At 43.2% G+C, this 24,789-nt stretch overlaps 2 protein-coding genes across 2 annotated transcripts in view; both read right to left on the bottom strand.

Moving 5' to 3' along the window:
• The window catches only part of mrps18c (mitochondrial ribosomal protein S18C), a 162,563-nt gene that overhangs the window by 107,700 nt on the left and 30,074 nt on the right, over positions 1-24,789 (bottom strand). The gene's annotated exons all lie outside the window — the stretch shown is intronic.
• Positions 15,507-24,789, bottom strand: part of zc2hc1a (zinc finger, C2HC-type containing 1A) — a gene marked incomplete at its 5' end in the record, with an annotated part of 25,024 nt that continues 15,741 nt past the window's right edge. The window contains 5 exons of the mRNA XM_080751674.1: positions 15,507-15,768; positions 17,205-17,312; positions 19,068-19,143; positions 20,080-20,185; positions 21,223-21,365. Coding sequence (XP_080607800.1) covers positions 15,630-15,768; positions 17,205-17,312; positions 19,068-19,143; positions 20,080-20,185; positions 21,223-21,365 — 572 coding nt within the window. The 3' untranslated portion in view covers positions 15,507-15,629. The remainder of the gene's footprint in view (positions 15,769-17,204; positions 17,313-19,067; positions 19,144-20,079; positions 20,186-21,222; positions 21,366-24,789) is intronic.

The raw sequence follows: 24,789 nt of genomic DNA, 5'->3' as shown, positions 1-24,789 counted from the left end.
ATAAGACAAGTGTTCACTTCTCATAATGAAAGTTCCTGGCAGTTTACGTATGTTTAATTTAAACGTGCTTAATATTGAGTAAATAAATGAATGAATGAATAAAATGATAATTTCAAAAGTAGGCTTAAGTTCACGTAAGCCTCAAGCCACGTGATGGTGTCGTGTGCTGAGAACGGCAAGAGAATAGTCGACCTACAAGATCACAATGTGTCGTGTCCCCGTCGTATTGTGAGCTTGTTGATCGTCTATTTTCAAATAGTCGATGTATATAGGGTTCAAGTGGTGAAACTGATTTTGATACTGTATTAACTCATTCTTCTGGGGACTGTGTGTGTGTGTGTGTGTGTGTGTGTGTGTGTGTGTGTGTGTGTGTGTGTGTGTGTGTGTGTGTGTGTGTGTGTGTGTGTGTGTGTGTGTGTGTGTGTGTGTGTGCGCGCGATATCATGCTATTAGTCGCTTGTTGGCGGCAACACTGGTTGAATGTTTGTTTGTTTTCTCGGCTGAACCAGATAGCTCCCATCCACAGACTGACCTGCAGAATGCAACGTCTGGGGCTCAGGGAGACAGAAAAGCTCCAGGATCTGGTCCTGAACTCATTAAACTGTCGCTGTCACAAGGTAAACACAAACACGTTAAAGGACAACTTTGTTTTTTTACAACAGGGGTTCATATTTTAGATAGTCATTAGAGAAAAGAAAAGATGAGTTTTCATTTACTTCTTTCTATCGTTTTAGTGATTTTAACGCATGCATGCCCCCAGGTTGGGGGCATGCATGCAGGTGGCTAAATATGTATTTTTAGACACAATAAGCCCATTCCCAAGATGCACCACAATCTTTCATGGGCAGATGTGACTTAAGGAGACTGGTGTAAATAATAACAAAGAAATTGTCAGCAATTATTGTCTAAAAAAAAAATCAGTGTCATGCATATTCGGAAGAAACCCTGGAGACTGATATTCAGTAATCGGGTCTTATGATTAAAACTAGAAAAATATTGTTCCTTCGAAACAATTGTGGGCTCGCTTCAAGCCGGAAAACAATGGCTATAAAAGCACAAAATGTCAAGATCGCAGGCAGTGCTCTCTTTGACGTTACTGACGTCAAAGATTGGTCCATTTTGTTCCAAAAATGTGTTGTGCAAAAGTTGACCCGCTGGTGGCGCTATAACAGGCCAATGTGAGAAGGTTGGTATCTGTTCCTTGACCTATTGGGAATGTGCTTGCAAGATTTCACGCACATCCCAGGCTGTGTTCATGATTTGAGGTGTTTTTGGCTTTGGACACTTTATCGCTGCTTGCAGCTATATTTATTATTATTATTTTATAATTTTTTTGTGTGCACTTCATAGGCATGTTAGATAAAGGTCCTTAGATTGCGTGTAGAATGTTTCATGCAAATTGCAAAAAAAATCCTAGAATAAAAACGGGTTTAAGCGTTTTACAAACTGCTCAAAATTATATAGCGCCCCCCTTTGGCCATTTGGGGTAAGATTGGTTTCAGTGATATTTGAACTAACCCTCTACACTATTTTGTCATGAAAATGTGACTTTGCTTGTATGTTTTAGAGGCAGAAGAATAATTTGCATAAAAATGCAATATTGTTTGAATTATTTAAAAAAGCATGTTTCAATGTTAAAGAAATCCGATCTGACAGATCTTTAGATATCGGTCCAAAGTTCATGTAAAAAAATGTTTTGTGCACGTGACGCGAAAATTCCAGAATAAAAGCGGGTTTACGCGTTTTACAAACTGCTCAAAGTGGCGGAAAATCGAAGGGCGGAGCTTACTTAACAACGACACAGATGTCTTCCGCTTGAGTCAAAGCACGCGTGTATCAAGTTGCATGTCTTCAAACGAAACGAGTCATGACTTATGCCCGTTTGAAGTTTGAATTTTCAAACGCTTCGTATAGCGCCCCCCTTTGGCCGATTGGAATAAAATTGGTTTCAGTGATACTTTGACTAACCCTCCACATCTTTGCCAAATGCCATGAACGTGTAACTTTGCATGCATGATTTAGAGGCAGAAGAATAATTTGCATAAAACCGCAATATTTATTGAATTATTAAAAAATCATTATTTAACGTACAAACTTCTCACCACATAGCCTGTGTAGATATAGGTTCAAAGTTCATGTAAAAAAAGTTTTGTGCACTTGACGCGAAAATCCCAGGAGGAGATAGATTTTTACTGTTTTTCATATAATTCCGAATTGTGGGAGACCTAAAGGTCAGAGGTCAAAAGTTAGAGGGTAAAAGTTGTTCGGCATGAGGAGACGCATAAGTGTATACAGGTTTCATGGCTGTATGTATAACACAGCATGAGCTATACCTGTTCAAAGTTCGCACTTTCGAAGGCTTCCTACAGCGCCACCATTTGGCCGATTGCTGTAAAAAGTAATAGCACACGTCGCCACTGTAAGCTGAACACATTGATGTTTTTATTTTCATTTTCTCACTAAGTATGTAGGAGTAGAAAGGAACCGAAGTTCCCGTCTACTTACTAGATAAATAAATAAATAAATAATGACAATATCTAAAGTGTGCTCGCCAGGTACTGGCGAGCCCACAATAAGAACATTAAAATAAAATCTAGAATTTGCCACAGACAAGACCAAGTCTTGCCTCAGACACATTTGTTTACAGACATATTGATGATCCCTGTTCCTCGTTCCTATTTAACAGTATCACAATGCAATCTCACTTTGAAATAAAAAATAAAAGAAATTAACCATGACATTTCATATTATTTTAAAAAGTGTTTTGACAATAATTTGGTCCTCTGCACTAAACTAATCGCATTGATCCCTTGTCATCTCTCTCCAATCAGAGGCGGAGGAGGAACACACCAACCAGCGCGCCCACCGGCATAAGGAGGGAAAGACGCAGCCAACTTTGCAAAGTCAAGTTGCTCCTGAAGGACATTGAAACCTGCTACCAAATGCTGAACTCCAGTACCACCACCACCACCAGTCGTGAATCATGATGGTTTGCACTCGCTGGGAAGAGGTGCGCACCGGTGCGTCTTTACCATAGAATATACATGGTAGACTGGCACTGCCAGCTCAAAAGGCGTTCTATGTGGACACGACCCCTAAGCTACACACCCAGAAAACAGCTATTAATTCATTAGCATAGGCCTACTAAAATCTAGAAAAGTGTGACTTCCGGAAAGGCGTCATTTTTAGGATGGCGCCCACGATGGCTGCTGAGAGCCTAAAATGTCTATATCTCAATTAACACTATTCACACTGCGAGACCACCTCCGGAGGTAGTCTAGAGTCCGCATGATGCTTCCTTGAGAACGGTGCGCTGCAATGTGAAGCTGGTGGTGTCGCTTTTGCTGGGATGAAAATAACAAGGATTGATCCACACAACGTCACTATTAATAAGATATCAAGGATGCAACAGTGACGTTACTGTTATGCGATGATTACAGACGGCGTTACATTGTGATGTTTCAAAGACAGTCAGTACACACTGCTTTGGTTGTGTATTGTTGTTCTGTTATTGTTACAACTCAAGATAGCGTCAGGAACACAGTAAAACTTTAATATTCGCTCTAAATTCTGACAAGATATTCTTCTTCTGTTACAGTTGAAGTGTACTCCAGAGAGTCCAGGCACAAAATAATTTTGGCCAATGTGAATGCTAATCAGCAGAGACCAGGCAACTGTTTTCGGGAACAGTTCAAATCAATCGGACTGCAGTGTGAATCCACCCTTAGAAAGGTGGTTTTGGTGTCCAACCATAGGTTTTAGGACTCAAGGAATGTGAATGAATCTGTGAAATTACCATCAGTTCATTATTTATAGCCAAATCCAAGGAGGCGTCCCAAGGTGGTGTCCCATTCAACTAAATTACGCAAAAATAACAAATGAACACAATAACTCTCATCTAATGTAGTCAAGTGTTAAAATGGTGAACATTTTTGTAATCATATACATTACTTACTTACAAAATAACTTAAATACCCACAATATCATCAAGCAATCCAGTTAGCCAAGCTGTAATTGTATTTACTAGAAGCTCGGGCGGCCGAGCGTCTAGTGAGGGGGCTGGCCAACTCGGGAATGATGTAAATAGGGAACGAATGCCCCGCCCTTCATTGCAAACCCTATTATACCTGTCGTCATAGGACCCGTTTTGACCATCTGTTTGCCTGTGTCCATTTATGCCCATATATGGAGTTATCTGTATCTGTCTGCCTGCATCCATTTTATGCCCATATATGGAGATCTCTGCAGACACAGTGCCGGTTCCAGAATACCCTGATGTCACACATCAGCTCCGCATACGGAGATTCCGAACCTTTCGCGCCAGTTCCGGAAAACCGCGTATCGGGTCAGGTCGAGGCCTGGCACTGCACTCCGCGTTGCGGCGGGGAACGCGTGATGCCGAATTTGAAGCCGGTGGGATGAACCGTTCTCGAGATACGCGGGGCACATATTCACAGAGATTTGTTGCATTTATTGTAAGATTATGCATGTCATTGGCGGCATTGGCTCAGGGGTAGAGAAACCACCATTAGATCACGGAGTGGCAGTTCGAATGCGGGCTCCCCCCGAGTTAGTGTCGAAGAGTCCTTGAGCAAGACTCTGAACCCCTAGTTGCTCCCGGTGAGCAGGTTGGTGCCTTGCATGGTTTCCTCCGCCACCGGTGTATGAATGTGTGCGTGAATGGGTGAATGTAATGCACAATCACTGTAAAGCGCGTTGGATAAAAGCGCTATATAAATGCACCATTTACCATTTACCATCGGTGTATGAATGTGTGTCTGAAAGGCTGAATGTAATGCACAATCTATGTAAAGCACATAGCTCAGGGGTAGAGAAACCGTTATTAGAGCACGAAGGGTTCCCGAAGGGTTCCCAGTTCGAATCCGGGCTCCCCCTGAGTTAATGTCGAAGGGTCCTTGGGCAAGACTCTGAACCCCACATTGCTCCCGGTGAGCAGGTTGGTGCCTTGCATGGTTTCCTCCACCACCGGTGTATGAATGTGTGTGTGAATGGGTGAATGTAATGCACAATCTCTGTAAAGCGCTTTGGATAAAAGCGCTATATAAATGCACCATTTACCATTTACCATCGGTGTATGAATGTGTGTCTGAAAGGCTGAATGTAATGCACAATCTATGTAAAGCACCTTGGATAAAGGCACTATACAAATGCACCATTTACCATTATTTCTACAAATGTGTTCAAATATGCAAAATGTCTCATTAAATATGCACAATAAATATTTTATATTTTATTTAATACAATTCCTCAGCAGAAATGGATTCTTCCCAGGGATAATTACCATTCGGGCAACTGTTTATAAGAACATTGGTTTCCAAAAAGTTTTGGTTTCCAAAAAGTATTGTCTTATTATTATTGTCATACTGTATAAATATTGAAAATAATTGAATCACACACATCACTGTTTTATATTGTTTAGAGAGTGATAACTGCCATTATGCTACAAAATTGTAACGTACCAAAATATAAATTGCAAATAGGAAGACAAAAAATACAAAACATGTATGGACACCTCGGGTGGTATCAATTTGTGACAATACCATTGTTGGCCCTGGCATTGAAAGGAAAGTTGACGCCTGGACGATGTGCTATAGACCACCGGTTCAAGGGATGTCCGATATTAACCAATACCGATATATGCTGGCTTTTTCACCAAAAGTCAACTAATTGTCAGGTAACATCACATCGAGCCACCCCCCCGGCCTGCCCAATATGACTCAATCATGATGACTTTTCAGCATGTTTCAACATTTCAGCACCATCTAAACAAAGTAATAAATTAATGACATACACCGACAATGACATGCTACAAGCACTAGCAGAACGCAGTTATTTTTTATTTATTTTATATATAGGCCTATCTTTTTGTCTATTTTAATTGTGGAGGAAACGTCTCTCTCACTCCCTCTCTCTGTCCAGTTGTTAAATGATACCTTTGCCATATACAAATGTCACCATGCAGTCAGCCTGTGACTTCACCAAAATCATTTCCATAGATCTGCACTATGCGTTTGCAATTGCCCTTTCCGATCACAAAATCCTTGATATCTCGCATGTGTTGCAGGCTTATAGATCTGTTCTGCCAGAGAGATTTGCAGCGCTGTCTGTAAAGTAACATTGTCCTCTGCACTTACTTATTGGCAGGTGCATGTCTATGGGAGAGCATTACGGGCTACTACTACGGGAACGGAACGCCCCAGCAATTAGTGGACTGGATCAACTGGTTGTCCCAGCCAGTGGACGAGCTATTGTATGATAATGCAGTGGTTCTCAACCTGTGGGTCGGGACCCCCAGGGGGGTCGCCAAATTATTTTGGGGGGTCCCCAGGTGATAAACTTAATGCGCAACAGTAAACAAACCAACATAAAGTTTAAGATTATGGAGGGTATCTGAACATTTCTGAAGTGACAATTTAAGGACGTTTTAATACCTCTAAAATGACAAATTAAACATTGGCCAAATTGTCAAATATTAGAGGCAGAAATTGTGAAAATAGCCGATTTACATGCGAGGCGTTGTGAGCATGCAGATCTACTATTATCACAATAGAACCGTGTTATACAAAATGTAATTCCTCAACTCTTAGTGCTAGTCAGGGTGGGGGCGGGGGGTCCCCAGTTAAGATATGATAATTGTTGGGGTCGTGACCTGAAAAGGTTGAGAACCACTGTGATAATGTACATTTAGACAGTACAGCGGCTGGGGGATGGCCATTACCGCAGGGTGCTTCAGCGAGTCAGCATGCACGGTATCAGCGCCTATGTTAATGAGCCAACGAGTGTCAGCTGGACAAACACACCTGCCCTCTGCAGTGCTGTAATTTGAAAGTGACTGCAGTCTCATTTCTCTCCAAAGGCCCTTGAATATGATGGAATATGATTAAGGATTATGGGCCATGACTCGAGTAAAAATTCCATTTTCTTCTCCTACATTTTAGACCATACCTCTCTTTTATCGCCAACACCAACTGTTTAGGTTTGACTGTGCCGTTAAGCTTCCTTTCACGTTGGATAGCAGCCAGCCATAGTAGTCCCAGCACATCGCTGTTGTTGGGCAGAAACCTCATATCTCTAGCCTGACACTCAGCCTGAATTAACATTTCGTTTCACTTCCAAACAAAAAAATTAAAGGGGTGTGGCTAGCGATTCAGGGTCTGGAACTAGGCTATCATATCTCCATATTTCAAAATGTTCCACTTTTTTCTGTGAATTAATAATGCCCTTATGTCTTAAAATAGCAGATCTAGAAGCTTTTGACGCGTTGTGATGAGGTTAAGTGTGTGCTGGGGTTGAAGTAATCTTCCCCCTGGCAGGTGATAAGAAGCAGCCTGCTCAGGTGCTCACTCCTCATGCACTGAAGGAAGCATGAGCTCAGTTCTGGGCTCTCCCCAGGTTGGCAGGGAGAGCAGCGCCCGGGATTACAGCTTAGGCAATTGGCACTGGGTGAAAAGTGGGTTTTATAACGAACAAAAGAAAAGTATTAACTATAGCATGTGACTAAATAATGACGACTATTTCCATTGGAACATTATTTTTAATTTCTTAATGAAAAGTTATTTGTATGTTTTGGACATTCATGGTTCCCACCTGACAGTGACCATATGCTGCCTATGACCTACCTATATCTTGCGTGCATTGCCAGCAGCTGTTTTATTAGGTGTGACGTTATGCGCTTTAGCTTCCCAACAGTGGCAGTAATCCCAGTCGTGGCTGTCGGGCAGAAACCTCTTATGTCCATCATTTAACTTTTATGTTGTTGTTTTTTTTTTTTTCATGAATGAATGCCTTACTTCTGCATACTGCAGTGTTACCCAAACAAACATAGCTGATCTACAAGCTCAAAACCTGATACTTTAGAAAAATAATAATGTTAAAGTGAAGGTGTCACTGTGGGTTACATAAATATTCAATGAAAAGTACTAACAAATAACCTGCATTGAATCCATTGGAACACCAATGTTTATTTATTATTTTTTTTCTCTCTCTCTCTTATGAAAACGTACGTTTTGGACATGTGAGGTTTGCCCTCTGACAGCAACAATATGCTGAGCCGTCTTGTTAATTCTTTGTCTGTCTGCGTGTTATCAGGTTTGTGTGGCAAATTAAATGGCAGTTGCTCCTCTGATGGACAGGTTAAGAGCCAGTTCCAACACGGATGGTTGCCGTCAGATCCCAGGGATATGGTTCAGCTCATGTGACACATTCAGGAAGCACCCTGAAACTGTTTTCATTTGGTGCTGCAGTGCAGAGAGAAGTCATGGTTCTCCGCTGCCAAAGTGTGCCTTGCATCACTTCCAAAATATGTGGGCTGTTGGTGACAGGAAACGCCTAAGGGTGCTCCATTACTTATTACTTAAAGTTATTACTCAAGAGTTACAGATAAGGCGGTTTCCAGCCATCAATCATTTAGCTGGGGACCGCCTGTAATCCCCTGAAGGACCTCTCGGGGTCAGCGCCACAGTGCTGTACAGTAGCTGTGTAACTCTTTGGTCCTTGGAATGTAAAGCAATGCCTTTCACACCAATGTACCCATGTAGGCCTACTGTACGTGTACAGTAAACTGCAGATATATTTTTATATGTAACCATTTACAGCCTTAGTCTTTGTATCTTATTCACACACACACACACACACACACACACACACACACACACACACACACACACACACACACACACACACACACACACACACACTTTATACATACACACACCACAGATTTCTTCATAGAAGTTTATTGGTGGTGGATATACAAGGCAGCAACTCTCATATCCAGTACAAAATCCCTCCAGCATCAATGAAAAAGAACACCAAACAACTGGAAACGTAATGATGACTTACATTTGGTTTATTTGAGTGTTTTGGTTCTGGGGACATATCCAACATCCAAGCCCTTCACGTGTACACTGTGGTTCTATGAATTTGTCTGTGGTTCTATGGGTTTGTTGCTCTGACATCATGCTCTGATGTCACTGCGATGTCATGGGAACCACTCTTAACAGAATGGGTTTGCCGCTCTGACATCATGCTCTGGCTTGATGTTCCTTTTATGCCCATATATGAAGATCGCTGATGTCATCACGAGTCACACTTGCATCACGCTCTGGCTTGATGTCCCTTTAATGCTCATATGGAGATCGCTGATGTCATCACGAGTCACACTTGCAAATTAACTACGTCTATCTAGGTCGTCCTCAGACGAGCCCTCCATCGTTGTTTCCAGTCATCTCGGTTCTCCATACATCTGGCCAGCTCATTGGTGTTCTGTGTCCCTACGTCTTCCTTGAGTACGTCCACGTATGTTTTTGTGGGACGTCCTCGCGACCGGTGCCCATGTGTTGGCTCCCACAGTACCAATTTGCTGGCTGGAAGCTCCTGGTGTCTTTGGCAGTGTCCTGCTAGTCTCATTCTTCTGGTGGCAATTTTCTCGCTTACCCTTGGTATTCCCTCGTACAGGCTCCTGTTGGTAACATGTGCACTCCTGTTGATGTTGAGTACTGCACGCAACATTCTAGTGTAGCACCCATCTAGAGACTTCTGCAGGGTTGGCTTCAGGGTCCAGCATTCACTGCCATAGAGGAGAACAGACGTCCTTACCGTTTTATGCCCATATATGGAGATCCCTGTCCCGATGTCATCAATAGATTAGATGTCTTTATTATCCACAAGGGAAATTTGTTTTGCTTGGGTCAATGCATATAAAAAACACAATACATAAATATACAATACAATAAAACACCCAGCAAAGTACTTCAGTTCTGTAAAAGAGTATAAAATGATTCAGAATTTTAAAAGGTATTTAAGAGGTATTTAAAAGAAAGCAAAGTCCTCCATCCACACTGTGGAACACTTATGTGTATGAACCTGTGTGTGTATGTGTGTGCCGTGTGCGTATGCTAGTCCAGTTGAGGTGAATCAGGTGTTTGGGGGTTTGTGTTTGTTGAGGAGCCTAATGGCAGAGGGGATAAAACTGGCACTGGCCTTTGCCTTCTTGAATGTTGAGGCATCATATCTCCTACCCGAGGGCAGGATCTTAAAGCAGGTGCTGAGATTATGAGTTGGATCTCTCGCGATCTTTGCTGCTTTCTTCACTGTCCTCTGGTCGTATAGATGCTGGAGGGCAGAGCACTGCATCCCACAGAGCTTAGACCCCACTGAGGTTACCCTCCGCAGCTTAGCCTTGTTGGCCTCTGAGAGAGCCCCGTACCAAGCCAGGAAGGAGAAGGTAAGGAGGCTCTCTATATGGCAGATGTAAAAGCTGCGAAGGATGGGGGGGGCAACATCCATATATCTCAGCCTCCGTAGGAGGTAGGTCCGCTGCTGACACCTTGAAAAGATGGCCTGTGTGTTGTCATTAAAGGTCAACCCGCTATCAATGGTGGTCCCAAGATATTTATAGCTGCTGACCCTCTCCACCAGCTCCCCACCCAGTGTCAGCTGAGGAACAGGGTCATCATCCTCCTTCCTCCGGGGACTTATGAGAAGCTCTTTAGTCTTCTTCACATTCAGCCGGAGGTAGTGCTCCTCACACCACTGGTGGAGCTTCTCTGCTTCCTCTTCAAAGTGAGCAGGACAGTTTGAGGTGTCCACCAGAGCAGTATCGTCCGCAAACTTCACAGCCATGCTCGCACTGTCTGAGCCCCTCAGGTTGTTGGTATAGAGGGAGAACAGGACTGGGGAAATCACTGTCCCCTGGGGGGCACCAGTAGATGTTATCATGACAGAAGACGAGGAGTTGTTGACCTTCACAAACTGCTCCCTTTTAAGGAGGAAGTCCATTATCCAGAGGATCATGTGGGGATCCACCTGGAGATCTTTCAGCTTGGTGCATAGGATGTGGGGCTGCATGCAGTTAAAAGCAGAGGAAAAGTCTACGAACAGGATCCTGATGTATGCCTTTGCTGTCTCCAGTTGACTGTAGGTGGTGTTTAATACAGTTATCACTGCATCCTCCACTGATCGGTTTGCCCTGTAGGCAAACTGCAATGGGTCAAGAGTGGAACTGACTTGTGTGAGGATGCGTGGTAGCAGTAGTCTCTCCAGGCACTTTACCAGGACTGATGTCAGGGCCACAGGTCTGTAGTCGTTCAGCTCCACAGGACGGTTGGTCTTGGGAATGGGTCTTATTTCTGAACGTTTCCACAGTGTAGGGATGGTGTTCTCCTGAAGAGAGCGGTTGAAGAGTTGACAGAGGACACTGGACAGCTCCTCCATGCATTCCTTCACCACTCTCCCTTTAATGAGGTCAGGCCCTGGGGACTTGGATGGATTAATACTCCTCAGGACCTTCCTCACCTCCTGCTCTGTGAAGGGGACTGGCTGACTCTGCGCCTCATTGATCTCCTGCAGGAGTTCGTTCCTCAGCCTCTCTGATGTTGCGCTGAAGTCGTGGGTGTCAAACCGACAGTAAAAGGAGTTCAGGTCGGCGACGAACGCTGCCTCCTCTCCTTCCCTCCTTTCTGTGGTGGTCTTTGCTGGGGCTTTCCCTGTGAGGACATTAAGTCCTTGCCAGGCCTGCCTCAGGTTGCCAGAGTGGAACATGGCCTCCACACGTTCTTTATGGCGCCTTTTAGCCTGGGCCACCTCCTTTTTTATTGCTGCTTGTGCTGCCCTCCCCTCCTCTCTATTCCCAGCAGCAAAGGCTCTGTTCTTAGCCTCCACTGCTTTTCTCAGATCAGCTGTGAACCACGGCTTGTTGTTTGGGAAATGCTTAACAGTCTTAGTTGGAATTAGCATATTCTCACAGAATTGAATATATGAGGTTACTGCTGTGACGGACTGTTCGAGGGAGTGGTCCTGAGTGAAAACCTGCCAGTCTGTGCAGGCAAAGCAGCCCTGAAGGCTCTGTATGGCCTCACTGGACCACACCTGCACTGTTTTCCTTTTAACCTTCTCCTGCTTCAGCTTTTGTTTGTATGTGGGCAGCAGCTGAACAGCAAAGTGATCTGAAGTGCCTACTTTTGTTTTCTGTATGGATTTATAGGCCCCTGTGACATTACTATAACACAAGTCCAGTATCCTCTCTTCCCTTGTGTTACATGTAACATGCTGCTCGTATGTAGGCAGCACATTATCTAGTCTACAAGAGTTAAAATCCCCCAATATAATTTTTGGAGCACCAGGGGAGGTCGTTTCTAGCTTCTCAATGCATTGGTATACTGTCTGAGCAGCCCTAGTTGCATTAGCATATGGTGGAATATAAACACCTGTTACAATCACCTGTCCATATTCTCTGGGTAGATAAAATGGGCGCAGGGAAATTGACAACAGTTCAAGCTCATCCGTGCATATTTTGTCTTTAACATGCACAGAAGAGCACCAGCGTTCATTTATATAGAAACATACCCCACCTCCTGATTCCTTCACTGTGCTGTTCAGGTCTCTGTCCGCCCGTATTGGGCCCATAAAGCCGTGTAACTGAAGAATGTCATTGTTTGACTCCTCAGTTAACCAGCTTTCTGTAAAACAGAGAATACAGGCATCCCTGTATTCTTTAAAGTATCGGATGTTAATGTGTAGGGCATCCATCTTGGGGCATAATGACCTGACATTGGCGAGGATGATCGTCGGGAGCGGTAGTTTTGTTTTGCGTCTTTGGAGTTTCCTCCGTATTCCACCCCGCTTGCCTCTCTTCCTTCTCTGCTCGCGGAACACCTCTCTCCGTGTACCACCGCGGAGCTCCTCTCTCCGTCCACGGCCGCAGATCGGCCCTCTCCGTGAGCCGCGGCCGCCGTGGCGCGGCTCTCTCTGTCCGCCTCCGCGGTGCGGCTCTCTCCGTGTGCCACCGCGGAGCTCCTCTCTCTGTCCCCCGCCGCGCACCGGCTCTCTCCGTGTTGTGCCGCCGTGGTGCGGCTCTCTCCGCCCGCGGGACACTTCGTCTCGCCGGTGATGTTGGTGTACATGCTTTCTGATATTAAGGGCATATCTGGGAATGCCCATATATGGGCATGTTCTGACATCACATTGTTGACTATCATGCAGGGGTCCCCATATATGGGTAACTGGTCCAATATACATGACTGGCCAGATGTATTTATGGTTAATAGCCCAGCCCTAGCAGAGAGAGTGCATGCTTGAACGTCTCAAGAGATTTTGGTATGAGTTCCAAAGCTCTTGTGAACTTTGTCGCTGTGCCACTGACAGTGTTCTGACAGGCTGCATCACTGTTTGACAACCTGACTGCTCTGATTGACAGCACAATCATCAGTGTATTTTGGATTCATGTCAATTTGCGTTTTCAGATATGTAACCACTTGAACCGTCAATACTTAATAAACTTGACCTTTCACTGTTTTAGTCTGCTCTTTTTCCCCTCTACACCAAAGCTTTTAGCCAAAAATAGCTGATCTACAAGCTCACAACGCCTCACAGGCTAGCGCGAGGCCTTGTGAGCTTGTAGATCTGCTATTTTTGGCTAAAGTTCTCAGAATATGGACACTAGAAAAAAACATTCTATCACAAAAAGATTTGGAGGACCCCCTGTAGTAACTCTGAGGACCCCCTAGGGGTCCCGGACCCCCTGTTGAAGACCCCTGATCTAAATAAAACCCTAACTAAACAGAGCATCACATCGCACAGCACCCGTCTCATGAACAGTTTTTCTCCAGGCAGTCAGGTGGCTAAACGGCCGATACACCCAGAACAGCTGATGCACAGCCCACAGTGATGTTGTATATTAATATACTGTATGAGTGCATTGGGTACACTTGTAAGTCTGTAGTGTTTCTTTATGTGGATTTTATTTGGGATTGTGAGTCCTTGTGTTTTGTTAAAGGACAACTTTGTTTTTTTACAAAAAGGGTTCATATTTTAGATTTGAATGAGAAAAGAAAAGATGAGTGATAAAATGTTTTCCTTTACTGCTTTCTATTGTTTTAGCGATTTGTGTATTTTGATTTCAGTGGGTGGGGGCATGCGTACAAGTGGCTAAATATCTCTTTTTAGACACAATAAGCCGTCAATTTCTTTATTATTATTTACACCAGCTAAAAAGACATATTTAGCTACTTGTATGCATGCCCCCAACTTGGGGTCATGCATGCAAATCAAAATCATTAAAATCACTAAAACAATAGAAAGAAGTAAATGAAAACATTGTAACACTCATCTTTTATTTTCTCTAATGACTATCTAAATTATGAACCCTTGTTGTAAAAAAAACGTTTCATTATATTTTACTACACAAGAGACTAAACTTAGCAACTAAAGTTAAAGCTCCACTATGTAACTTTTTTCCCCCTTGTGTGTGCGTGTGTAAATGAAATGTTAGTAGAGTATGTTAATATAACTAACACAATTGCAGCAATGTTGCGTGTAAACACTACAAGCAGGCAGGCTCTATCAAGTCAGTGGTAAACATTTTCAGCACTTATGCAGGAGACCCGAGTGCCAGTCTCGGGTAGTGCATGGAAGTTACAGAGTACAGCTTTAAGCGAAACAAGTCAAATACTGACAGCATGGAAACACTATTGTGGTGGGGATGGGCTGGACATATCCAGGCACATAAGTTGTTTCATACAAAACCACAAACTTAAACCACATCTTGATTACATGTATAGCAGATTTCTTTTTAAAAGATGCAGAAAGTCATTCATTCAGTAAAAATCACATGGAAAATAATAAGAAAATAAATAAAACCCCATTCTGTCATAAAAAAGTCAGAGGGAATAAAAAGGGTTTTCAAGCAATGCTGCATTTCATAAACCCTTGGCTGGACATGTGAGGCATGTAGCGTAGTCATTAAAAGCAAATATTGCCTGTGAAACAACAGAAAAAATGAATAAAAAGGCTAACGCAATTCAACAGCTATTTCACTTTGTACTGGTCCCTGTCGAATAGAATGTGAAACCTTTCCCAAATGGTACCTAACCTTCAATACATAAACGTCTTCGCAATAACACATTGCTTTTTTTTTCTTTTCTTTTTTTCAGTAGTCAATCATATTGCACTTCAGTAGGAGTATATACACAGGTGCGGGGGGACATGGATCTATGATCATGGTTCATGGGGGAGGTTGGGAGGCAAAGGCTTTTTTCCATATTCCAGAACTTGTCTTTTTGTTCATACTCCTACCCTTCTTGTCCATTGCTCAAGCATGATATATGTATACCGATTCATATCGGAAAACGGGCGATCTACAAGCTCGCAACGCGGCACGATGCGACTCGTTGTGAGCTTGTAGATCCTCTATTCTCAGTGTGCGACACCGGCGCGCAACAAAGTACAGTATGAATCAGGGCAGGCATTATACCCACTAGTCGATACTGGTTCTGAGTACTAAACTCACAGCAATGTTCAACACCAAGTACCGAACTGAACATTAGTTAATGAACTGAATAACCTATATGGAATAATACAGAGAAATAGCTTAGGGTCACTCACTGGGTAAAACAGACAGATATCATCCATTTCTCTTGGCGACAGACACACTGTAACCTTGTTCTGTGTAGGGGAAAGAAAGGCGACAAAACACCCCGATCAAGCTGGTTTGCTGTGACTCACGCCATTATCCATGCCCCCCTTTGGTTACCGGGTGATAGAAGAAGTGAGGGCAGGATTTGACAGATACCAGCATCAATACGGGCGTCCCCTGTCCTGGGCTCTGTGGTTTAGATGCACATTCTCCTCACCCCACACTCGCAGCAGAACTTGGCAGACTCCACGGGGTACTTGGTCCCGCACGAATGGCAGAACTTGCTTTTCATTCCGCCGTTGTCCACGTCATCTTCGCCGTTGTTGGGATCATTCCTGAAAAGGGGTTAGGGCTAGGGTTAATCCAAATCACACGTTTAATACCACAGTCACAGGGGGGACTACATGACAGACTACAATGAACATAGGTTGGTTGTGTTGTTAATGTCACAGAAGTTCAGGATTGAAACATATTCATACTATGCATAAGCCTACTTATTGTGTGGTCAAAAGAAGGGCCGGAATGTAGCGAACATAGGAGCTGCACAATTAATCACATTTTAATCAGGATCATGATTTTGGCTTCCTACGATTAAATTAACATGTCCGATTATTACATTTTTAAATGGATGCTCCGCACAAAGAACACTTCACTGCAAAGCAATGAAAATTATAATAATGTATTCATCAGCATGAATATGGAAGGACTGGCTTGGAAGCGCCGCTGTATTAAGTCTTCCATTTGTGCACCATCTCTCCTGCCTCCTCTCCACTCCGCTGGCTAATGTTAACATATATTAATACTACGTTGTACCACCAAAATGAGCAGATCTAAAGCTTGCGACGCATTCTGAGCTTGTAGATCTGCTATTTTTGGCCGGCAACACCGCCGTACAAAGAAGCATATCAGTTAAAATGTACGGATCTGCGCCATTTACCAACCAGTTTTATTCACACCCATCATGCAATGAATGGAGTGAAAGACTTCATGTTGCTTACAGGAGATGCAATGAAGTAAATCCAAACAATATTTAAGTATGTAAAGATGTGTTAGGATGACTTCACCACTTTTCAACCCATCTTCTTATAGTCCTCAGCCTCACTAATGTTCATGATAAAATAGCACATATTTTTCCTACTCGATCTGTGTCTCTTAGAAGGAATGTGGGCAGTTCAGAATATATTTAGATTTCCATTATCACTTGAACAATGTGGCTTCCATTATAGCATGGTAACCTTTCAGGAATAGAAAGCCTGCAGTTTCTATTAGCTTGAATTCCCCATCGATGATGTCACTGTCACCTCCAATGAGAGACAGACCGAGTAGAAAAGAATTGTGCTATTTTATCATGAACATTAGTGAGGACCAAATACTGTATAATGAAGAAAAGTGGTGAAGTCATCCTTTGATTAGCGGGAATGTGGCACAATATAAATGTGAAAGCAGTGTTCTGTTCATTTAATTTAGTGTAAAATGTTGGTATTTATTCTGAGATGCACAGAAGTGAGGTGAATAAGGAGAACCAATTTTATTTTTGTTTCAAAAATTAGCTGCGGGGGGCCTTACATTTTCAGACCAAGGACCCCTTATCTGAGAGAGCCCCACGGCATATTAGACTTTTTGATTTGATTTTTATAAACAGGGCAATTACAATATTTTCAGAACAATCAAAATCAATAACATACCGTGATGAATAATAATGATCTCAATATTGATTAAAAATAATAGTGGGCCATAACCGCGCAGCCCCAAGCAAACGTAGCCGGCTGACCTAGAGATGTAGTTGTCCGGGTTGGAGACATTCCTCTTGTTGAGGCCCACAGTGTTCCTCCCAGCAGAGCCGTAGCCAGAGCCCAGCGCTCTGGTCCTACCGCCCACACTGACCAGCACACCACAGAAACACACAGACAAGACGGGAATGGATGAGAGTCAAGTAGGGATGAAAGGATATAACACTTACAGTACATCCTATATTGAAATTGGCAAATGTTCTGCTAGCCTGGCCGGCCAGCAGACCACATCACATAATGACTCGGACATAACCATATATCGATGGCCAAAACGCAAAACCTCCTATCTGCAAATGTCATTATTTTTGGATCTCACTTGAAATGAGGACAACAGGCTATGCTGCACATGGTCAGTCTGTCTGCAAAAAATGTCATGTGACTAGAACATGACATTTGGTTTGCAAAAGTCGCAAAATGTTGAAGCTCAAAACCTCCAATCTGCATTGCCTTGTTGATTGCTAATGATTGGTGTTAGGTGGTGAAACTTTTGATAAAAAATGTTAATGGTAATACTTGTAGAAAAAAGCTGACAAACAGCCTAAAAAACATGCACATCCAAAGCCATATAGGCTGGGTGCTGGACTAAAAGTAATCAACAATACAAAAGAAAAAAGTCCAAAAGTCCTTCCAACAGAAGGTCTGAGGAAGAGCATACAGCTCGAAACGTTACGACAGTAAAGCTCTATATTGGGAACTGCAAATTTGGTGTGCGGACCTTTTTCTTTTGTATAATGGTAATACTTGTAACAGACCTGTAGAATGTCTTGATCTCAATTATATTGCAGATAGGAGGTTTTTACCTAGAAATAGTAGAAATAGTACATTTCTTTTTCATTTTTCCAACAAAGTGATTGTTTCAGGTTTTGCGTTTTGGCCAACGATATAGAGTTTCCACTACAGCTACACCCAAATATGGCATGTCCTGCTGACTGACAGCCAGGATGAAAACACTTTTTTCACCAGGTTTTAAACGTTATATATCGTCGTTGTCGGGTGGAAACCTTGAACCTTGGAGATACGAGGTTTCTGCCCGACAGTGACGATATACTTTGTTGATCGGTGTCCCCCCAGGTCTCCATCCTTGTCCCGCTAGTTTTTTGAGCGGTGCTCCTGGAAGGAGCAATGCTCCAACATCTGGCTTTGTCCAGGCTCTGAAGCGTGGCCTACAGGGTCACATTGGCCAAGCACCGCTCACTTCACACTAGGTGTGACTACACAGAAAATAGCTATCAGCGCTAGCCTAGCATCCATTCTTCTCCGGTTCCGTGGTAAACAGTCCAGAGCTGGAGAAAGTTTGTCCATGGATAAAAGCTCAGACAGCTTGTTTGTAAAATACTTGCACATTTTAACTGGTTATAGAACATGGAGTTGCCGAATCTTTATACTTTTTACACCTCCAATGGCTGGTTTTAAAATGTGTTTCCGAAATGCAAACAGCAACAAGTGCACACTGCGACAGCTCTACAGTCTATGCTCTGAACGACACAACGAGACGCCACAACGAGGGCAGAATGAAACCACGCCCCCCTTGATACAACTCTATATTAAACAAACGTTAATATTAATTAGATATGCCTACGTCAAGGCGCACAATGGTACACTGTGAGCTAATATTTAATGAGTGGCGCAAAATATTTCTTTTCGACCTAGAAACTGGAAGTACACAGAAATAGCTACAGAGACAGCAGAAAGCTCTGAATCCCCAAGCCTATGGGCAAATTGAACCATATCACTGCTCCCTATCACAAGTGACTCATTGATATAATATATATTTATAGAAAAAGTGATTTTCGGTTTCATGGCCCTTTAAGGTATTGTTTTTTAAAAAGCGCGAGGCAACTCACCCTGACGGAGGGCTTACGATGCCAGATGGAGAATTCCTCACTATTCCAGAAGAGGAGCTCTTACTAGATGGGATTCCTACAGAGTGAGCGAGAGAGAGAGACAAAGAGAGAGACAGAGACACAGAGAGAGAGACAGAGTCAGAGAGAGAGAGTTTATATTAGTTAGTAGTATATTAAAATATTGTAGCTGACTGGTAGTAAGTGATTTTTGGCCATGATTTGCGATTGTGTCTCCTGGCTATGGGATCAAGGAAGTAGAAACATTTCCCATAGTAACATGCACTCCACCAATTAGACACGTCCATGTTACCGTATGTAACACTTTCACTGTGTGGGTAGTGAAGTATTATTCGGTGACATTGTGAATTAAAGATGTTTTTTCTCCAAACGCAACTAGATTGCATTATGTTAGGAACATAATACAGCGTCATTTAACAACCAGGAGCCTCGTGGTAAGTATACATTGGATTGTTACATTATAGCTGATATGAAATGCTCTGCGGCAGGGGTCTTTTATGTTTTCAGTCCAAGGACCCCTTAGCTGAGAGGGAGGTAAAGCAGGGACCCCCACTACATATTGTATAAAACTGTCTATGTTAGATTCATGTTAATGTGTTTTTTTCAGACCAATTAAATCATCGATACTTAGTAAATTTGACCTTTCACTATGTACTTGGTCTGATCTTCTTTTTTTTTTACCTCTACACCAAACCTATTTGCCAAAAATAGCCGATCTACAAGCTCTCAACACCTCGCGCTGAGCTTGTAGATCTGTTATTTTTGTCTAAAGTTCTCCTCAGAATAGGGATGCGAGGGTCTAAGTTGTTCATTTAAAAGATTTATCCTATCACACAAAGATTTGGCGGCCCCCCTGTAGTAACTCTGAGGACCCCCAAGGGGTCCCGGACCCCCTGTTGAAGACCCCTGCTCTACGGAGGAAAAGGATGGGATTTTTACTTCCGGGAAGTCGCTGTGAAGCTCTATAAGGGCAGAGAAGGAGCTGGACTCTCACCGGTGGACTGTCCAGAGCCCGCCCTCTGAGGTAAACGAGAAGAGGCCGGGAGGGACGTGGACACAGCAGGGGAGTTGGCCTTCTTGACTGGACCAGGAGCTTTGACCTGCAGAGAGACAGAGAGAGAGAGTGAGATATTGAGAGCGGAAGAGAGTGAGAAAGTGTCAATAAGTTGCCACAGTTTGATTTGAAAGGTGGTATCTTCCATTCCGGGTCAATATATGTCCAGCTTTGCACCTGTGTGTGTGTGTGTGTGTGTGTGTGTGTGTGTGTGTGTGTGTGTGTGTGTGTGTAACCAAAAATATATCAAAACGGATATTTAGAACCAATAACTGACGTATTATAACCGATTTAAATAATGTATTTTCTTATATGAATGAATCAACAAAAAGGATGAATGGATTATTTCTTTATAATGAACTAATTCGATGAGTCTATTTAGATTATTAACCACATAACCCTGTATTTTACCTCATTGTAACAAAGAAATGCGATGTGACACGTGAGCTTGTCGAAACCTCCACCGCCTGTCAGTCCCTCCGTCCCTCCGTCTGTCCATCACGTCATGTCACACTTTTGCCCTACTCATATCCCCGCGACCGTTGCCCCAATCCAGGCCAAACGTTGCACACACACACTCCTTGGATGGCAACTCACAACCTCCACCTCTCATTTCTCACATGCCCCTCTTCTAGCGCCACCCTGAGGCCGATTCTAGCAAAACACATTTTTGGACACTGCTCCTACAAATTTTGCCTTAAAAAAAAAATCACGCAAATTGGTACACAGTACTGTATATCTACAGTCATGTCATCAACATGGATCTGTCAGATTTAGCGCCACCATCAGGCAGATTTTTTTAAACACATTTTTGGACACTGCTCCTACAGATTTTGCCCTAAAATCTCGCAAAGCGGTACACAGTATGTCTAGAGTCATGTGATCAACATGGATCTGTCACCTTCAGGCCGATTTTTACATGCGACCTGATGGTCGCTTATCTCCCGATTTAGGGAGTCTTACTGGTATGTTTTGTATTATTTCTAATAATTGTTCATAAATTGTAATCGCAGCAAAAGTTGGAAATAATTGTGATTTTGATTTGACATTCTATCACCCAGCCCTTGTGTGTGCGTACTGTACCGGTGTGCGTGCGGGAGGCTTCTTGATGTCTCCAGGCTTTCCCTTGGTGGGCATGCGAGCAGCCTGCTCCTTACAGAACTTCATATGTCGGTCGGCTGCGCTCTCACTGAACCTCCTCTGGCAAAACGGACACTGAATATAATCTACACAGAGAAAGAGAAGAGGAAGACCTGTCAGTTTACACTATCTGATTGTGAAGAGTTTTTATGCAATTAGTTCATGTTTATTAGTAGATAAAAACATTGAAGGTAACGGGCCACAGTGGAGTCTGAAGAGGTGAGTCTTCAGCTTACGGCGGAAGATTGGGATTATAATTGCAATGGGGAGTTCATTCCAGCCTGGGAGCGTTGTCCCACAAGTTTTAGCGAGCGTCACAACTCTTTGCGGACGCTTGCAGATCGGCTATAAACCATAGAGGTAATATAGGCTATAGCTATAAACCTATATCAACACGGAACACTAGCAAAGTTGTGTTTAAGCTCTTCTTTTCTCTTTAAAACGGTCAGCGACCAGCGAGACACGCAGCAAAGCTGTGTGTGTGTGTGTGTGTGTGTGTGTGTGTGTGTGTGTGTGTGTGTGTCTGTCGCGTGCGCGCCCCCCAGCCAAAGCGAGAGCCATGCTGCACAGTATCCACTATGCAACGCTCAATACACGGCCACACAAGCATTTGGAAGTCGGCGTGTCTCCCTCACAAACAACTGCTGTTTCCTTGGCTTCACAGCCGAAAATATTAAATTGGAGCCGGGCTGAATTAATGAGAGGACACCGCTGAGCACCGAAATTAAGTCGGGACGTCACAACATTTCGGCAGCACCGGGAGGGGAAACCCATATTTGGGTCTGGACAGTGCCGAACCGAAATAAGTTAGGCTCCTTATTAGAGTGTGAATCAACCCCAAGCCCGTCTCTGAAGAAGGCAGACATAATTATGTTCCAACATCTGATTATGTTTACTGTTATTTACATTTTTATTTTGTTTTCATCATGTCAACAAAACTGTCCAGGGCGTGCATGCAAAATTCCTTCCAGTTTTGGGGAGCGCTGGTTTCAGTTCATTCAACCTCCTCTTGTGTGTTGGCTAGTGAGGTGTGCCCTAGTGGGACATATATACTTTGTGCAACGGTATTGTGCGTTGAGAGTAGCTGATATAAAAGCTCACGGATGCGTCCGTTGTGAGCTTGTGAAGCTTCTGGCTGTTCTCTGTGCACAACACTGTCGCCCCGGGTCCCCCCACTGGAGGGTGCCAGATCTCTTCCTACACACCTGATCTCATTATGCTTGTAATATGCTCAATTCAACCCGGTTTCTCATACACTATGTGTTGTTAAAAAGTTTCAAAAACATTCAAAGTAATTACATTTTTGTAAAGATTATTTAAGAATAGCAGATTTACAAGCTCAAAGCATGTCACACAATGCATTGTGGGTGCATATGGTTAAAGCAGCACTATGTAGTTTGGGGTATCAGTGGCCACTTTGGACACAAATAACATGGCAGCCAACGTCTTTGACTTCATTACCCAAGAGTCTTTGCAAGCATGTCCAGCGAATACCAGGATGAAACTCATTGGCTGCGTCCGAAATCCACCCTATTCCCTAATGTAGTGTACTAAAAGGGGGCTCCGCCATTTTGAACTAGTGTCCGAATGTAATAGTGAGCATTTTTGTACCCTAATGTAGTGTACTGAAGTATCCCACCATGCACCTGGATTTGTAGTGTGCATTCGATGGTCACTATTCAAGCCCTACCGCCCCACAACAATGCACTGCGCGGCGGCCACTGTCTCGCGCTTTGAACATGCGGTGTGCACGCGCACAGCACACGCACACTGCAGGCATTTCTCTGGGCAGGAGGCAACGAACGCAGCGAGCCGTAGCCACCCGTTACTGAGCTTTATGAAGAGAATATACGAGAATAGACGCTGGAGGCTTTGTTTTTCGAGCTCTCTTTTCTTCCCAACCTTCCACAGCTGATAATGATAATCATGATAATATTGTGTTTAAATTTGCAAGAATAATCTGTTTTATCACAAACATGGGTGTATGTCTGCATGTGAGACAAATGAATGTGGCACAAACATATTCATATTATTAATTCATTCATCCCTGAATTAATACAAAATAAACTAAAATAAAAAAACACATTATTTTATTGAATTCCGATTAATAAAAACATAATTATATAGGCATATTTCTCATAATAACACTGCAACATGTTGGTATTTATTATTTACAATCCAGAAGCACTGGGGAGTTGATCTACAAGCTCACAACGCGTCGCTTTGCGCCGTGTTAAGAGCTTGTAGATCGGATATTATTTATTGCTCCAAAAGCCAGTGTTCTGAGCGTTTTAACTGTGCGACAGCAATGACGTAACCAGATGGCTACGGAGTAGTGTCCGAAATGCGTACTATAGTCCACTACATTTGGATCCCTCATTTAGGGTTAGGGAGTAGGGAACATGTTCCGCATTTTGGACACAGCCATTGTCTCCCCCAAAGCCAAGAGGGCGATAGCCGAGAGGGCGGAACAGACCTGTACTTCACGTTTCTGTGTGATACCTTTTTAGGAGGCGGAAGCATGTTTGGAGTCTATTCATTTACAATGAGAGAGCTAACGTGAACACAGCTTCTGAACTATTATTTATCCTCACTGAACTAAATATTGGACCCGATCATCACGAGCCACATAATTAACAAAATTGTCATACTAAAGTGGCTTTTTTCAGTGACACAACAAAGGAGAAAATCAACTTTATTATCGCCCTTTATCTGTCCCAGCAACACACTCTTGCGGGATCTATAGCACCACTGAACAGGACGTGCGCAAGATTTGGCGTCAGAGCCGGCGCCCACTTAGGAGACTATTTGTAGGATTTGTGTACAATGTCGGACTCTAGTGGATCCAATGAGGTTGCGCTCTCTTCATCAATTAAATATCTTTGCCCATAGTTATAAAAAGCTAGATACCTCATCTGCCGCTGCAGTTCACTGGAAAGGCGTGTAACAAAAGGAGGCCGGAAAAACGGAGGGATCGCTGCCAGTCAAAGTGACTATTGGCCAATCACAGCGCGTCTTTTCCAGGGCTTATCTAGCTACCACATATGAAGAACGACCAAAACCAATTCCAGCGTCCTATTCCAGCACAACCATATGGCAGGCAACCGCACATTATGCAGAAATACATAGTGCATGCTATGCTGAACGTAATCCACTTAGTGTCATCTTTTAAAAATGCATATTTACCGTACAGTTTGTGTTTATATGCTTATTTCGCAATACCTATTGCGCAATCCTCTGTAGAGCAATGTGTCATTATCATCATCAGAGTCTCAGGTTACAAGAGGGAAGGGGGAGAGAGAGAGAGAGAGAGAGAGAGAGAGAGAGATACAGATACAGTAGAGTAGAGTAGAGTAGAGTAGAGTACAGTACAGTACAGTAAGATACAGTAGAGTACAGTACAGTAAGATACAGTAGAGGGTATAGTAAGGTACTGTAGAGTACATTAACGTACAGTACAGTAAGTTACAGTAGAGTACATTAAAGTACAGTACAGTAAGGTACAGTAGA

Source organism: Nannobrachium achirus (genome assembly GCF_963921795.1).
Source record: "Nannobrachium achirus genome assembly, chromosome: 21".
In the NCBI taxonomy this organism is placed as follows: Eukaryota; Metazoa; Chordata; class Actinopteri; order Myctophiformes; family Myctophidae; genus Nannobrachium; species Nannobrachium achirus.
The sequence above is the reverse complement of the archived record's forward strand: the minus strand, read 5'-3'. Positions and strand labels throughout refer to the sequence as shown.